The sequence below is a fragment of the Acytostelium subglobosum genome, assembly GCF_000787575.1.
Source record: "Acytostelium subglobosum LB1 DNA, scaffold: scaffold47, whole genome shotgun sequence".
NCBI classification, from domain to species: domain Eukaryota; phylum Evosea; class Eumycetozoa; order Acytosteliales; family Acytosteliaceae; genus Acytostelium; species Acytostelium subglobosum.
Window position 1 is genome coordinate 13,359 of NW_012236486.1, and position 16,074 is coordinate 29,432.

At 46.2% G+C, this 16,074-nt stretch overlaps 3 protein-coding genes across 3 annotated transcripts; all 3 read left to right on the forward strand.

Annotated features, from left to right (window-relative positions):
• Positions 1-242: 242 nt before the first annotated feature.
• On the forward strand, positions 243-5,550 carry SAMD00019534_125390 (hypothetical protein; the record flags this gene model as incomplete). Its single annotated transcript, XM_012892240.1, has 3 exons — positions 243-281; positions 416-626; positions 722-5,550. 3 exons carry the CDS (start codon positions 243-245, stop codon positions 5,548-5,550), a joined length of 5,079 nt encoding a protein of 1,692 aa, XP_012747694.1.
• A 651-nt stretch (positions 5,551-6,201) lies between these two features.
• SAMD00019534_125400 (hypothetical protein) lies at positions 6,202-8,511 on the forward strand (the record flags this gene model as incomplete). The annotated part of the gene is made up of 2 exons (XM_012892241.1): positions 6,202-8,318; positions 8,400-8,511. 2 exons carry the CDS (start codon positions 6,202-6,204, stop codon positions 8,509-8,511), a joined length of 2,229 nt encoding a protein of 742 aa, XP_012747695.1.
• Positions 8,512-8,906: 395 nt separating this feature from the next.
• Positions 8,907-9,059, forward strand: SAMD00019534_125410 (hypothetical protein; the record flags this gene model as incomplete). Its single annotated transcript, XM_012892242.1, has 1 exon — positions 8,907-9,059. One exon carries the CDS (start codon positions 8,907-8,909, stop codon positions 9,057-9,059), a length of 153 nt encoding a protein of 50 aa, XP_012747696.1.
• Between the last annotated feature and the right edge of the window lie 7,015 nt (positions 9,060-16,074).

Below are 16,074 nucleotides of genomic sequence, written 5' to 3' on the forward strand. Positions count from 1 at the left end.
TTTACATTTTATTACACTTATATATATTTCTTCTCTTCTCTCTTTATAAATATATATATATATATATATATATATATTATTGTTGTTGATTAGAGATATTCAGAATCTTTTTAAAGAAGAAGAGGAACATCTGATCATCACTCATTTTGTATATTAAACTACACATTACAATAGAACAACTAGTTTTGTATTGTAGTTATATAATTCAATCAGACCAGATCAGATCAGATCAGACAACAACAATGGCCAACCTACCAATTGTATTCAAGGAGGTCTTGCAGGTAAGAACTACTTCAACTTCATGATGACAATGACCACGTTGCAATCAAAAAAAAAAACATAAAAACAAACATAGCTAACATGCGTTCATTCAATCACTTCATTCGGTCGATTGAACATCACATGACATATGTAGCTGTCCAACTTGGGCATTGGCGCCCAGGCAATTGGCTTTGCCACACTCACAATGGAGAGTGAGAAGTATATCTGTATTAGAGAGACAGCACCAAACGGTGGCAACAATGTCGTTATCATCGACACTGACAACCCTTCGCAGCTCCTGAGAAAGCAAATCGATGCTGAGGCTGCTATCATGAACCCAAAGGAACCAATTCTGGCCTTGAAGGGTATGAATCATCCTCGTCGCTCACTGATTTGCCCATTCACAATCTCTAACTCTTTCACGCTCGCTCAATCAATCAATCAATCCATCGATAAACAGTCGGCAACTTGATACAGCTTATCAGCATTGAACAAAAGATGAAGCTAAAGTCACATCAGATGCCAGAGAACCTTGAGTTTTGGAAGTGGATCTCATCGAATACGCTGGCACTGGTGACACCAAGCGCAGTCTATCACTGGTCGAAGGAGGGCACAGGCGAGCCCGTCAAGATGTTTGACCGCCACCCCGACCTTGTCAACACTCAGATCATCAACTACCGCTCGGACTCCACGCAGCAGTGGCTGGTTCTGGTGGCCATCCACCAGGTGGAGGGTCGCGTTGCCGGTCGCATCCAGCTTTACTCGGTTGAGAAGTCCATCTCGCAGTCGATCGAGGGCCACGCCGCCTGCTTTGCAAACTACACTGTGCCAGGCGCCACCCGTCCCTCCATCCTCTTTGCTATCTCAAGTCGCACCCCCGCTGCCAGCAAGGTGCTCGTGCTCGAGGTGAGCAAGGGCGATGGCCCCAACTTTGTCAAGAAATCCTCCGACGTGTTCTACCCGCCCGAGGCCGGTCTCAACGACTTCCCCGTCGCCATGCAGATTTCTGAGAAGTACGAGGTGATCTACATGATTACCAAGCTGGGCTACATCCACTTGTTTGACCTGTCCACCGCCAGTCTGATCTACCGCAACCGTATCAGCTCGGAGAACATCTTTGTCACGTCGTTCCAGGACAGCACTAACGGCATCATCTGTGTGAACCGCAAGGGTCAGGTTCTGTCCGTGTCGATCGACGACAACAACATCATCCCCTACATCTGCAACACGTTGAACAACTTTGACCTCGCCATCTCGATGGCCAGCAAGAACAACCTGCCAGGCGCCGACAATCTTCTGAAAGGCCAGTTTGAGCGTCTGTTCCAGCAAGGCCTCTACAAGGAAGCCGCCAAGGTCGCTGCTGACTCGCCCGGCACCATCCTGAGGAACCAGCAGACCATTCAGCGCTTCCAGGCTATCCAGGGCGTTGCCAACCAGCCATCCCCCCTCCTGCAATACTTTGGTATGCTTCTCGAGAAGGGCAAGCTCAACCAGATCGAGTCGCTCGAGCTGGTGCGCCCCGTTCTGCAACAGGGCAAGAAGAACATCTTGGAGAAGTGGCTCACCGACGACAAGTTGGAGTGCTCCGAGCAACTCGGTGATGAGGTGCGTCCCCATGACCGCAAGCTCGCACTCTCCATCTACTACCGCGCCAACGCATCAGACAAGGCCATCGCATTGTTTGCCGAAGCTGGCGAGTACGACAAGATCATTGCTTACTGCATGAAGATCAACTACTCGCCCGACTACATGTTCCTGCTGTCGCGTCTAGCACCAATCAACCCTGCTGGTGCCACCGAGTTTGCCATCAAGCTCGTCAAGGTTGAGAACGGCCCATTCGTCGACCCAATGGCCGTCGTTGAGTTGTTCAGCGCACGCAACATGATCCAGGAGACCTCCAACTTCCTGTTCTCTGTGCTCACAGAGAACAACCCAAGCGATGCCAACCTCCAGACCAAGCTGCTCGAGCTCAACCTTATCCACGCACCCCAGAACGCCGACGCCATCATGGGCAGCCAGCGTTTCACCCACTACAACCGTATCCGCATAGGAAACCTTTGTGAGAAGGCCGGTCTGTACCAGCGCGCACTTGAGCACTACACCGAGCTGAGCGACATCAAGCGTGTGCTCAACACTGCTGGCTCCATGGTCAACCAGGAGTTCCTTGTCAACTACTTTGGCACGATAAACCCCGAGGACCGCATGGAGTGTATGCGCGACTTCCTGCGCACCAACCCACGCCAATACCTGCAGTTGGTGGTGGCCATCGCCATCCGTTACACAGACGAGCAGACCATGACATCGGACACTGTTATTGGCATGTTTGAGAACTTCCGTCTGTTTGAGGGACTCTACCTCTACTTGACACAGATCGTCGTCACCAGCCAGTCGCCAGAGGTGCACTTCAAGTACATCGAGGCTGCCGCTAAGAGTGGCCAGTACAAGGAGGTCGAGAGAATGTGTCGCGACAGCAACTATTATGACCCAGAGAAGACACGCGACTTCCTCAAGGAGGCCAAGCTGCCAGATCAGCTGCCACTGATCATCGTGTGCGACCGCTACCAGTTCATCTCGGATCTCACCAACTACCTCTACAAGAACAACTTGAACAAGTACATCGAGGCCTACGTGCAAAAGATTAACCCAGTCAACACACCATTGGTCGTTGGTGCACTGCTCGACCTCGACTGCCAGGAGGACTACCTCAGAAACCTGATTTCGAGCGTCAGGAACATGTGTCCCGCCGACACCCTTGTCGAGCAGGTCGAGAAACGCAACCGTCTCAAGCTGTTGCTGCCTTGGTTGGAGGCCCGTGTCAGCGAGGGCTCGATCGAGCCCGCCGTTCACAACGCGTTGGCCAAGATCTACATCGATAGCAACAAGAACCCAGAGGCCTTCCTCATCCATAACCAGTTCTACGACAGCAAGGTCGTCGGAAAGTACTGCGAAAAGCGCGACCCATACTTGGCCTTTGTCACGTACAAGCGCGGTCTCTGCGACTACGAGCTGATTGAGGTGACCAACAAGAATGCCCTCTTCAAAAACCAAGCCCGTTACCTGGTCGAGCGTCAGGACACTGACCTTTGGGCCTACGTGCTCTCTGACCAGAACGAGTACAAGCGTTCGCTCATCGACCAGGTCGTTCAGACTGCCCTGCCCGAGTCGACCAACGCCATCGAGGTCAGCACCACCGTGCAGGCATTCATGGACGCCAACCTGCCAAATGAGCTGATTGAGCTGCTGGAGAAGATTGTCATTGAGGGTAAGGAGTTCAAGACGGCCACGGAGCTGCAGAACCTGCTCATCCTCACGGCCATCCGCGCTGACAAGTCGCGTGTCATGGACTACATCAATAAGTTGGAGAACTTTGAGGGCAACCGTATTGCTCTTGTGGCCATCGAGGCCGGCCTCTATGAGGAGGCCTTCTTCATCTACAAGAAGTTCCAGTTCAACGTGGAGGCCATAGAGGTGCTCATCAACCACATTGGCTCCATTGAGCGTGCCTACGACTTTGCCGACCGCGTCAACCAGATTGAGGTGTACTCGAAGCTCGGAGATGCCCAGCTCAAGGCCAACATGGTCAAGGAGTGCATTGAGTCGTTCATCAAGGCCAACCATGTGGACAACTACCACGAGGTGATCCAGGCCGCCGAGCGCGCCAATTGCTACGAGGAGCTGGTTAAATACCTCCAGATGTGCCGCAAGAAGATCAAGGAGCCCGTGATCGAGTCGGAGCTCATCTTCTCGTTCGCCAAGGTCGACAAGCTGGTCGAGATGGAGGACTTTATCAATTCGCCTAACAGCGCTCACATCCAGGTAGTCGGAGACCGTTGTTACGACGCCGGCCTCTACGAGGCTGCCAAGATCCTCTTCACCAACATCTCCAACTTCTCGCGTCTCACATCGTGTCTCGTCAAGCTCGGTCAGTACCAGGCTGCCGTTGACTCGGCCCGCAAGGCCAACAGCACCAAGACCTGGAAGGAGGTAAGCGCAGCCTGTATCGACGCTCGCGAGTTCCGTCTGGCCCAAGTGTGTGGCATCCAGATCATCGTGCACGGTGATGAGCTTGAGGAGCTCATCAAGCAGTACGAGGACCGTGGATACTTCAACGAGCTGATCGCCCTGCTCGAGTCTGGTCTGGCCAGCGACCGTGCCCACGTCGGCATGTTCACCGAGCTCGCCGTTCTCTACTCACGCTACAAGGAGGAGAAGTTGATGGAGCACATCAAGCTGTACTACGCCCGTCTCAACGTGCCCAAGGTGATCAAGGCCTGCCAGGCCAACCAGCAGTGGTCAGAGCTCACCTACCTCTACATCCACTACGACGAGCACGACAATGCCATCAACACGATGATGGCCCACTCCATTGAAGCATGGGACCACATCCTGTTCAAGGAGACCATCCCCAAGGTGGCCAAGGTGGAGCTCTACTTCAACGCCATCCAGTTCTATCTGGAGGAGCAACCCCTGCTCATCAACGACCTGCTGGCCGTCATGTCATCAAGAATTGAGCACTCTCGTGCCGTGACCCTCATCCGTTCGTTGGGCCATCTGCCCCTCGTCAAGCCATGGCTTGTATCGGCCCAGGAGCAGAACGTTGTCTCGATCAACGAGGCTTTGAACGAGCTCTACGTCGAGGAGGAGGACTACGAGGCTCTGCGCGCATCAATCGATGCCAACGCCAATTTTGGCACTATAGCCCTCGCTCAGAAGCTCGAGAAGCACGAGCTCCTTGAGTTCCGTCGCATTGCCGCCTATCTCTACAAGAAGAACAACCGCTGGGCACAGTCACTCGAGTTATCCAAGAAGGATCGTCTGTACAAGGACGCAATGCAATCGGCCGCCGACTCGAGAAACCCCGCCCTGGCCGAGGAGCTGCTCAACTTCTTTGTGGAGCAGGGCAACAACGCTGCCTTCTCTGCCTGTCTGTTCACATGCTACGACCTGGTCAAGCCAGACGTGGTCCTCGAGCTCGCCTGGAGACACAACATCATCAACCACGCCTTCCCCTTCCTGATCCAGTACGTCAAGGAGATCAACACCAACGTCGGCACGCTCATGGATGACTTGCGCGCGCGCCAAAAGAAGCTGGAGGAGGAGAAGGAGCAGCAGCACATTGAGGCTACCACCTACCAGCCCGATCTCAACAACATTGGCTACGGCTATGCCGCCACCGGAGGAATGCTGGCACTGCCCCCTGCCACCGGCATGATGTACAACAACCCACAACAGTTTGTTCCACAGCAACAGCAAGGATACAACAACTATAATCAATACGGTGGATTCTAAAGTCCCATATTGATTGATCAAACAAATTAAAGAATTACTATAAGTTAATATCAATTTTCGTTCCTTTCCTTCCACAACAACAGCAATGATACTTAACTATGAGCTGCTACACTGACATCTCTCAGGTCGACCTCCTTTTCCACCGTATCGTGGCCCATCACAACCACAATGACCAGTACACCAGCTTGTTGGTAATGGGAGCATTGAATTGCTTGACCATGAGGAGATATTTATCTGGAGTTCAGTCGATCAGATTCTGATGTTTAAAAGGTTGGTGAAACTCACACCTGCATCATAGTAGTTATTTGTCTCAATACCAATAATACTGGCATGCATCTTCAACATCATCAACAGCAAGCTAGTGTGTCATTCCTGACAGTGTTCAGGATCGCAATGATCAGGAGACAGATCTTTGAACAACGTAGAGATATACAGGTTGGAGCTCAGAGATCGCTTTCAGCCTGTGTCATCCATGGCAGGACTGCATTGTTTATTAAGCTTTTTGATGAGCTTGCTGGTGTCATTGAGGAGAGATCTTTGTCATCACCACCATCATCAGCTCTATTGAGTGTGGATACGACAATTGAGGCACCTAGCAGAGGCATCTTCTTGAAGTTGCAGCCCAGAAAACTGAACCTACCAAGAATCAAGATGATACAGGATCAATACGATCAGGAGAGGACTGCGAAACTGCTGTTGTATAGATACCTGGATGCACTGGATAAGGAGACAGGATCATTGAACAACCTGTTGATGCTTGCTGTCAAGCACCAGAATCGTCAGATATTCCAAGTGCTCTTTGATTACAACATCAAGATGAACAATGAACATCACAACGTTCTGACGACCGATGCACTCAATGCAACGTTGGCCAGCAATGACACCGAGTTCCTCTCCTATGTTCTGATCAACTGCACCTGTGATCGCGTTGCACGGGGCAAGTATCTCATCGATATCACCAAAATCAAATGGAGTACACTGGTCGACTTCAAGATGTTCAACTGCCTAATGGGCCACATCCACCTGTTCCACTTCTCGTCCCTTGATATCATCCACTGGGAAATATCGAAACAGTTCATCAAGTCGATTAGCTCGACCGAGAGTGCACTGGAGTTCATCACCTCTGTTGGGCTGCTCTTCCACTGCATCGATCACACAAATGTCATCCAGATCGTACAGTCAACATTGCTGCACTATTTCAGTATGGATCTGCTCGAGAGCATCAATCGAACAATGCCAGAGCTCCTTCAAGATGGCAGTCTCGCACCCGTTGTCTGTCGCTCCCTTACCAACTACCTCACCTTTGTGGCATTGAAGAGGAAGGTAGATAATGTTGGCATTAGCACCAAGGACATTGTCGTCAATGCCGTGATCAATGGAGACTTTCAACTGGTGCAATACGTCCACGCCGAGTGTGTACAACTGGGAACACCGTTCATCGTTGGAATGGTTGCGATTACAGAAGCTTTGTCACAAGGCAATTTAGATATAGTCTTGTACCTATTGGATCACTGTGATGATACCAACGAGAGAGAGTGTTGGGTCCACACGATTGACCAGTCGATACAATCGATCGAGCTCATACAACGCCTGATCTCTCATCCAAACATCAAATTTGCATTAGATGGAAGGTCATTGCTCAAAGCACTGATTCAGTCTGGTCGCATTGAGATGTTTCAACTCTTGGACAACCATTTATGTCAGCAACAGCAACTAACATGTGTCGAATGTGATCAAATTCTCAGTGCTGTCATCTCATCAACATTACTTTCTCCTAATGCTACTGCATCGATGGCGCGCAACTTTATCGCTAATCATCCAAATGCATTTGCCATCGATAACGATTTCAGAGATTGCTCATTTCAGTACCTGCTCAACGATGAAGTCAGAGCATTCATCATTGAAAGCGTGCCAGCGCAACATCGCCCCTTCACTTTGGACGACTTGGCAACATGTATATGGAATATGGGCCATGAGCATAAGGACGCCTTGGATTTGCTTCAAGGACTCCTGGACAGCGACATCATCAATCCTGTATACCGATCAAATATACGTGTCTATCCAATCGACACGGCTATCACAAACAATTATTTTGAGATGGTTCAGCCACTGTGCAACAAGTACCCCCAAATATGCCTCTACACTTGGGATGTCTTCCCCGATTTGGCTATGCATGGCAAGATCGAGATACTCCAACTTCTCCTTAATCACAAACCGCAGCACGTCCCATCGCACACGATGTCATTTGGGTACAAACACTTGGATATTATTCGTCTTCTCCTCAATCAGCCATTTGTGTCCTCGTCTGAAGTCTCACAAACAATAATCAAAGCGTCAACCGAAGGAGTCCTGGAGACAGTGGAGTATCTGACAACACACCGAACAGATGCCAACACCACCGAAGCAATGGAAAAATCAGCTTCCAATGGACATTTGAATGTTGTCACCTACTTATATCACAATCGAACTGAATGCTGCACATTCGAAGCCTACTCTGGTGCGGCCACTGGTTCTCATATACAGGTCTTTGAGTTCCTACTCTCGATTGGTCAAATTGAACATCACTGCACACCCAATAACATTGCAAACCTAATCATTGATTTATTATTCTCTGGCAGTCACGATATTCTTTACTTGATCATCCAATATGAGCGACAGTTTGCAGCTGGAACAGAGCAGACGAGATGGGAGGAGATCCATCAGAGTCTAGTGGGTGGCAGCCACACTCATATTCTCAAGTCCTTGGCCAAGTGCGTCCAAAACAACTGGTACGAATGCTTACTGCTCCTATTTGACACTTTTCACATGCCAAAGTCGCTCATCGAGTTTACACTCAACAAATCAATCAGCCATGGACAACTTCATCTGGTGGCACACTACTCAACAACCAGATCTGATTGGCCAGTAGGTCACTATACTCGCGCTACTGTACTAAGTTTACAAAGCGACATTTATCAATAACACTTCAAAAGTTTACTACTTCCACACTGACTGACAAGGAAGTAGTTTAGATCAATTTCTAAATTCTTAAAGTACAAGAGAGAGATAGAATGACCAAGTCATCTGTTATCTTTGAGACTCAACATGAAAGACAAGTCTCGTTTCTGAGTGTTAAGAATGAATGGTATGATTCATTGACCATAGATGCTACTCAATACTCACGTTATTTAGTGCACTAGAGAGGGTGTTCAAGACTATAGATGTTTGGTGTCAGCCAAATTGTTTGGCTGGAATGCTGAATATGCCGTAGAGGTCTTTGTAGGGCTTGGTTGCGTTAGCCAATCTGAATATCACATGATTGCTGATGAACGTATGTGTTTTGATAGGCGCCATGTCTCCACTGTTGGAAGACACGTATGTTTGGGAATGCAACTGAGATCCTGCTCATCGAAGCAGAAGTACAGCGTGGTGCAGTAGGCGGCGACCTCGCCGAAATCATGCCGGCGACCGTGACAGCACTGCAGCGTCAGATGCTTGAGGTTGGGCAAGTTCTCCCTGGTCAAGTGTGAACATCTCTGCCTCTTGGACATCATTGCCGTGCTCGTACTGCAATTCGAGTCTCTCTAGATGTTGGCAATGCATTAATTAGATAGGCCGGGGTTGTTATAGAGGCGCCGACCCACGAGATAAATGTGGCTACACGACTATGAAAGTATGCCAATGTCATTTCAAATTTATATTTGTTTGGTAACCAAGTAACTAATGAATAAATGAGAAAGTTTGTTTGGTAGTTTATGGGTGGGCGACAAGACTTTGTGGAGATGCCCATTACTGCTTGATGTTCCATGCGCTCTGTGATGGTGATGCCAGATCGTTACCTCTCCAGGTCTAGTGCTGGTCGCCATTTTCATAACTCTCTGCCATATCCACTAGGCTGATATGTCTTGGGCTTTGGTTGGAGTTGTGGTCTTGGACCGCACGGCAATCGATGGAGGATGCGACCTATCGTCATATGCTGATCCAAGATCGATCGAGGTAACCAGGATGATTCCTTCTTATCATTTCCAAAAATTGGATGTACTCCTTGTTGATCCAAGTGACTCGATGCATCGAGAACTGTTCTTCCTTGACCACGTGATTGTCTCCTTGATAGTTGATCACTGTTGGAGCTGGTAACGTCTTGGTGCTTGGGCGTACTCCCCGGAGGAAGGTGTCCAGATTGGCCTGTTCATGTGATGTGATCTTTTGCTTCATCTATACAAGAACTTGAGCCTATCAAGGAAGGCGTAGTCAATTATGCTGGGTCGTGGGGTGCCACAATCTCAGAGAGAGATGACCCTATGGGACTTTGCTGCTGTCGGAGTGATCTTGGTCTCGGTAGTAGAGGATTTTACGGTTGTTTTCTTCGTACACAGTATATCGTTTGGTTTCACTCTGTTGGGCTTGGTTCGACGCAGACAGATCTGACTGTCCGGACGACTGTGGCTTGGTGACGGGTGTGGGCATAAGGATCATAAGAAGTCGCTCGCATAGGTCGGTTGGTGGGCTGCTCGTACTTCCAAAGCTTGCTGACGTACACCTACATGCTTGAGTTGTCCAAAGCATCCTTTATGTTGTTGTTGAGGTCATCGTCCATGTCGTCGTCCTGCTCCTTCTCCTTGAGTTTGGCACTGATTCTGGCCACAGAGACCGACAGCAGCCATGACGAGCCCAACCATGACGGAGGGACGCCAACCAGTGTGAGACATAGCCAGAGACTTTGTATTGAGCAGTCCTGTGTAGATGACTTTGTGGATAGTACGTTGACACATAGACCTTTCCAGACATGTCGGGCCACGTTAATTGATTTGAGTAGCCAAGGGAGATGAGGAATATAGCTGGCACATTGTTGTCGAAACAGGGTCATGAGTATGAGTGGCTCTGGTACCTTGTTCTTTGGCTGAGAACACAAGGATCAGAGAGTTGACTGTGTGTGTTGTCTAAATCGTACAGGTCACCTTATCCACCTTGATTGGCAGAAGGGCCTGGACCGTCCTGGCATCAGTGTTGTGAAAACATGACCATTCGCTACAGATGAAGTGGAAGGTTGAGTTGGTATGAGTGAGTGAGTGTCAAGAGTGAAAGGTATGATTCCTTGGTCATATATGCTACTCGATACTCACTCTTTTAGTGCACTAGAGAGGGTGTGTTGTGTTGTTCTCAACTTCCATCGCATGGTAGATGGCAAGACGACGCTGATGAGATCGAACAAGGCGTGATGTTGATGATCCAAGTTAATATAGATTACGATGAACGGCAATGATTGTGGTATATATCGCTTCATCTTGATGAGTCGAGTCTGTTTGAGTATCATAGGAGTTGTTGGATGATGTAGGTCCTTGGTTGGTGTGCGACGATCCAAGTTAGCTGTAAATGGTCGTCGTTGCGTGGCTGTCCAAGACTGTAATTCCTATGAATCACTACAACAGTGATTAGTAATATATTGATCGCTTCATCTTGATGTGTTGAGTATTTCTATACTATAATCTTGATTGGTATTAGTTATTGTTAGAAGTAGAAGTGCGACGATCTGCCCAAGGTTTTGGTTGTTACCTGTGTAGTTGAATGAAGATTCGACAAGTTGATGTGGATTACTCATTGTTGAAGTAGTAACAACAATGAATATAGTATGTATCGCTTCTTCTTGATAGGTCAAGTCTGATGATGTGTCATAGGTGTTTGTTGGACGATGTTGGTGATCAGTGGAGTGCGACGATCGTAGTTGATGCCACAATGTGAGTGTATCCTGGCTGTTGTTGAATGTGTTGCTAAAGAATAGCTTCAGAAGTGATGTACAATATATCTATCGATTCACCTTGATGTGCTGAGTCTGTTGGTATGTCAATTGTAGGTGTTATCGAGATGTTGGTGGCAGTTGGAGTGCGACTCTTGGCGCGTGTAATGGGAAATGATGTCTCTGCAAGCTCTACTTTGTAAGAATAGGTTCAACAGTCACATATTATATATAGATCGATTCCTGTAGATGTACTGAATCTGTTGGTGTATCAAACGTATGTGTTGAACATTGTTGGTGCATCATCGTTGTGTCGAGACGCATTCGAAAGGCATGCATGCATGATGTCAGGTGTGATGTTGTTCAATGACGATGATTGATAACTTGATCGATTCGCGTTGATAAGAGGAGTAACTATATATTATGTTGAGGTGTTGAATGACATTGTCAGGAGTTGATAGATCGACCTTCATCAGTTGTTGTTGTTGTAAATCTGGATGTCATAAAGTGGATGATGTTGATGTATAAGCTTCAATGTTATTGTTTAATCAAATTATCCACTGTCTGTATGTATTTGTACTAATGTTATATGTATCATAGTTGTTAATGACTTGTCTATTGAGTCATTGTCAAAGTGATTCAAACAACTGTGAAATTTTCATTAAAATTAATTATTGTTTATTAATATTTATTTGTTTTTCCAATATGTTGTTTAGACAAGTGTAAAGAATGATATAATATGTTAAATGATTATGGTAGGTATATCTGATAGCAGTATTGTTAGAGGGATATTTGTATCTATTAGTTTTAACTGTTTGAAAAAAGTATATGTGTTCGAACTTCCATCCCATACAAACTTTCTCTTGAAGAAAAATAACTTTATAAAATTGAAAATATTATTTTTAAATATTAGATTTGATCTTTAGACTATTCTATTCAATATGATAGCCCTTATTGGATATTTGTTAATGGACTCGCATCAAACTTTTTAGTCTATATACAGTATATTTCATAAGTTATGGACACCCCCTGATCGAACTGATAGATAAACTATATCTCTTCAAAATTAAGGTTTATATTTACGATTTATTGTCTCTAAGTAATAGAGTAATAGATCAACAAAATAATATTTAATTATTAATTGTTGGCTGTATTTATTTATAAATAATTGATTGATTGTGTTGAAATAAAAAGTAATGAACATGGCCATTATATATGAAACGAATTTTGTTTGACTAAGTTCCAACGAAGAACATTCTTGGTGGTATTGGCAATTGTCAATACTTGGTCCACCATCCATCAGCTGTTATGATATCCTCCATTCGTTGAGGCAATGATGCATAGAGGTTCTCACAATGCGGTCATCAATATGCTCCCATTGTTCGGTTGCAAGTTCCGACAAGTCTGTTCTAGAGGCCTTTGCAAGCTCTCTCTTTACTCTCTTCTTCAAGATCGCCCAAAGATTCTCTATGATGTTGATGTCTGGTGAATATGGAGGAATGAATAAGGTTGGAATCCTCCTCCTCCTCAAGTGAGTGGTGACACTGGTAGCTCTGTGAATTGGACAGTTGTCCATCGCCAGTGTGAAATTGGGGAGCTGACCATGATAATGATCGATGGAATCAGTCTATGCGTTGTCAATTATCTCCGTGTATTGAGCTTGTTCTAAATTGCCTTCGATCTCTGACAGTAATCCCACTCCAGCACTGGTGACACAACCCCATAGGTTGACCTTGGATCCGGGAAGCCTCCTCATGCCATGAACAAGGCTGAATGTATTGTTATCTTGTCTGGCCCACTCGTACTGACGATAGTTCTTGAAGTTGGACTCAATTGTGGTCTCATCACAGAATACTATCTCCTCCCATTGCTAAACCGTCCAGTCTCGATGAGCCAATGCGAACTCAAGTCTTTGATCGGCGTTGTCTTGCTTTAGATCGTGCTTCCTGCTTAAACTGCGATAGGTGAGGCCTTCCTTTGCGGCAATACGTGATATTTGAGCCGTTGAAATGTTTGTTTCGTATCTCTCTTCAAGTTTGGCTTTCAACTCCTCCAGACTGATTACCTCTTTCCTAACCAAAGCTCTAATGATCCTCCTCCTAAGTCTTCGAGAAAACTTTGAAGGGCGTCCCGATTTGACGCGGTCCTTGAAGTCTCCTCGCTCTCCGTGTCGCTGAATAGTCCTGCTCACTGTTGATCGGGAAACATCAAACATCTTTGATATTAAATTCTTTGAATATCCTCTCGTCTTGGCTGCAACTATTCTTGCTCTCTCTGCTTCTGTTAATGACATGATTGATAGTTATCTACATAAATAATATTATATCTCTTCCAACTTAATGTTTGATGTTTGAACACATTCATTCATTTCCATTGCATAAATAATGGACATGTTCATTACTTCAACCAAAAAACTGTTTGTTTGATTGGGATAAATTAAATCCTTTTTTGGAAAGATACTTATAAATGGAAATGTTGCAATAAAAGGTTACTACTATATTTGGAAGTGAACCAGAACATAGTCCCAAATTGGTATGAGATAACACAATAGTACCTGTTCGAGGAGGGGGTGTCCATAACATATGAAATATACTGTAGGTATATCTATTATGATCAAACTAAAACCGATTAAGGGTAGGGTAGGGTATAGGGGGTGACTTGACAGGGGGAAAACTTTTCCCCCTCCTCCCAGACTTGAATYTTCAAGTCTCTCATACAAATTTTTGACTTGGTAATTTTKAGCCACTTATGCAATTTTGAGGTCGTGRGTTCGATTCTTTGGTAGATATAACATAATTTAGAGTGATTTTGAGTGATATTAWGGTAATTTTGARTAAAMAAAAGGTCAATATGGTCATTATACAGTTATAATATAAGATRWAWTATTAATTATATTTATTTGTATAAGMTATTTTGGGTTTTTTTTTTTAATTACAAAGAGCATATACACTCTAGGCTACTTGTTTATTGGTGTTGGTTGTTTACATGGCGAGATATTCAGTGTCGATTATGGAGTTCCATTTGTCCAGGTGTTTGATAGTTGCTTTGGTGAGGAGGGACGATATTTGTKCAGTTGGAGCTGATTGTGATCTAAGTTTAGCAACTTGAAGTTGGAGTTTGCTGTGGAGAATGGTACTTTCTGTCCGAATGATGTCTTGGGTGATGATGTTGATTGTCTGAAGAGAGGAGTGCCTTTGGTTACTTTGGTGTTTCCAGTGGCAGAAGTCGAGCCATATCTGATGCATGGTGATTGCGACGAGGTTGATGCGCAGGGTTGAGTGTCTGCAGTCGTATTGGGCGAGGATGGATGGAGACCATTGAGGCATGTTGATGCTCAAGGTGGTGGCGGCGAATTGAAGTCCATCAATGTTGCGATTGACAAGGACGGGGCAGTCAAAGAAGATGTGCGACGATGTGAGGATGTTACGGACGCCGCAGGCTGGGCATGCGGGTGGAGGTTTGATGAGAGGTAGGAGCTTGGCTGAATATCTGAAAATGGTGTTGTGTGCACGTTTGTGCTTGACCATGTTGATAGCTGGGAATAGTTTGGTGTAGTCGATGTTGTATTGCAGTTGTATACCTAACTGGGAAGGAGTGATAGGGTATTGGAATGTTGTCACATCTCGAGGGAGAGATGACTTGAGGTTGTTGTAGAGGAGGAGGAGGTAGTAGTGTTTGAGAGTGATCTTTTTGGAGTTGGTTGTGAAGATTGGTTGGTTGTTGAGTGTGAAGAACTTGAGGAAGGAGAGGTCGTTGGAGTGGAGTTGGAGAGGGTTGGTGTTGAATATTGGTGTTGGCATTTGTGTGACGGACTTTGAGGCATTGACGGTGAGCCAGGCCTTGAAGGTGAGTTGTTGGATGGATGAGAGTTGGCCGTAGGCTTGTGGGTCTGTCCATGGGAGGTTGGTTGCTTGGTTGAAAGAGATCTGTTCCTGAAGGTTGTGAAGCCATGCAGGGCCATATGGGAGTGAGTTGTGAGAGTTGAGGAAGTGGTCGAAGATGTATGTTTTCTGGGCGGTGTCTCTGAGTCCAATGTCGGGAAGGCCGAGGCCTCCAAACCAGTGTTTGAGACCGAGCTTATTATACTACTCGGTTCGAATAAACGAGATATCAATATCATTCGGTTCGGATAATTCCTTACTCGGTCGTGTAGTTGCTCAAAGATTGTAACCGAGCTCGGTTACCCGAATATCTCCTTTAACCGATATTCGACCGGATAACCGATTAACCGGTACTACACTGCTCATGAAAGTGTACTCTTTGTAAGACAACAATGTTATTTATTGATCTGATTCATCGAAAAGGCTTTTGTATTCCTCGATATCTCGTCTCCAATCAGTCTTGAGCTTCATGTATCCTGCCACTGATTGTTTCATCATCCTGTTCCTCTTTTTAGTCCAAAGATCCTGTACACCAGAGAACAACGATTCCACTCCAGCTTCAGCAGCTGGGATGATGAATGAACCAATACGTGGACGACCTAATCCAACAGTAATGCCCGTGTCGTTCGCGAACTCGAACGAACCACATTGATTAGGAATTTCCATTTATTTTTTTGCCCTGTCCACATGATCGAATAGGTCCGGTCCACGAGGTCGAATGGCGGTGTCCTCACTGAGTAGATGTCGTTCTCTTGTTGGCATAAGTCTTCTTGTAGATGTCCTCTGTGATAATCTTGTCGGTCACCTTCTTGAATATCTTGGGAGCAGTAGTAGTCTTTTGTTTGGTATTGTTCGTCTTCTTGGAGTTCAACCTCTTGGGACTCGGTGCATCTGACTCATCCTCAGACTCGCTGTCATCCCATTGTTGAT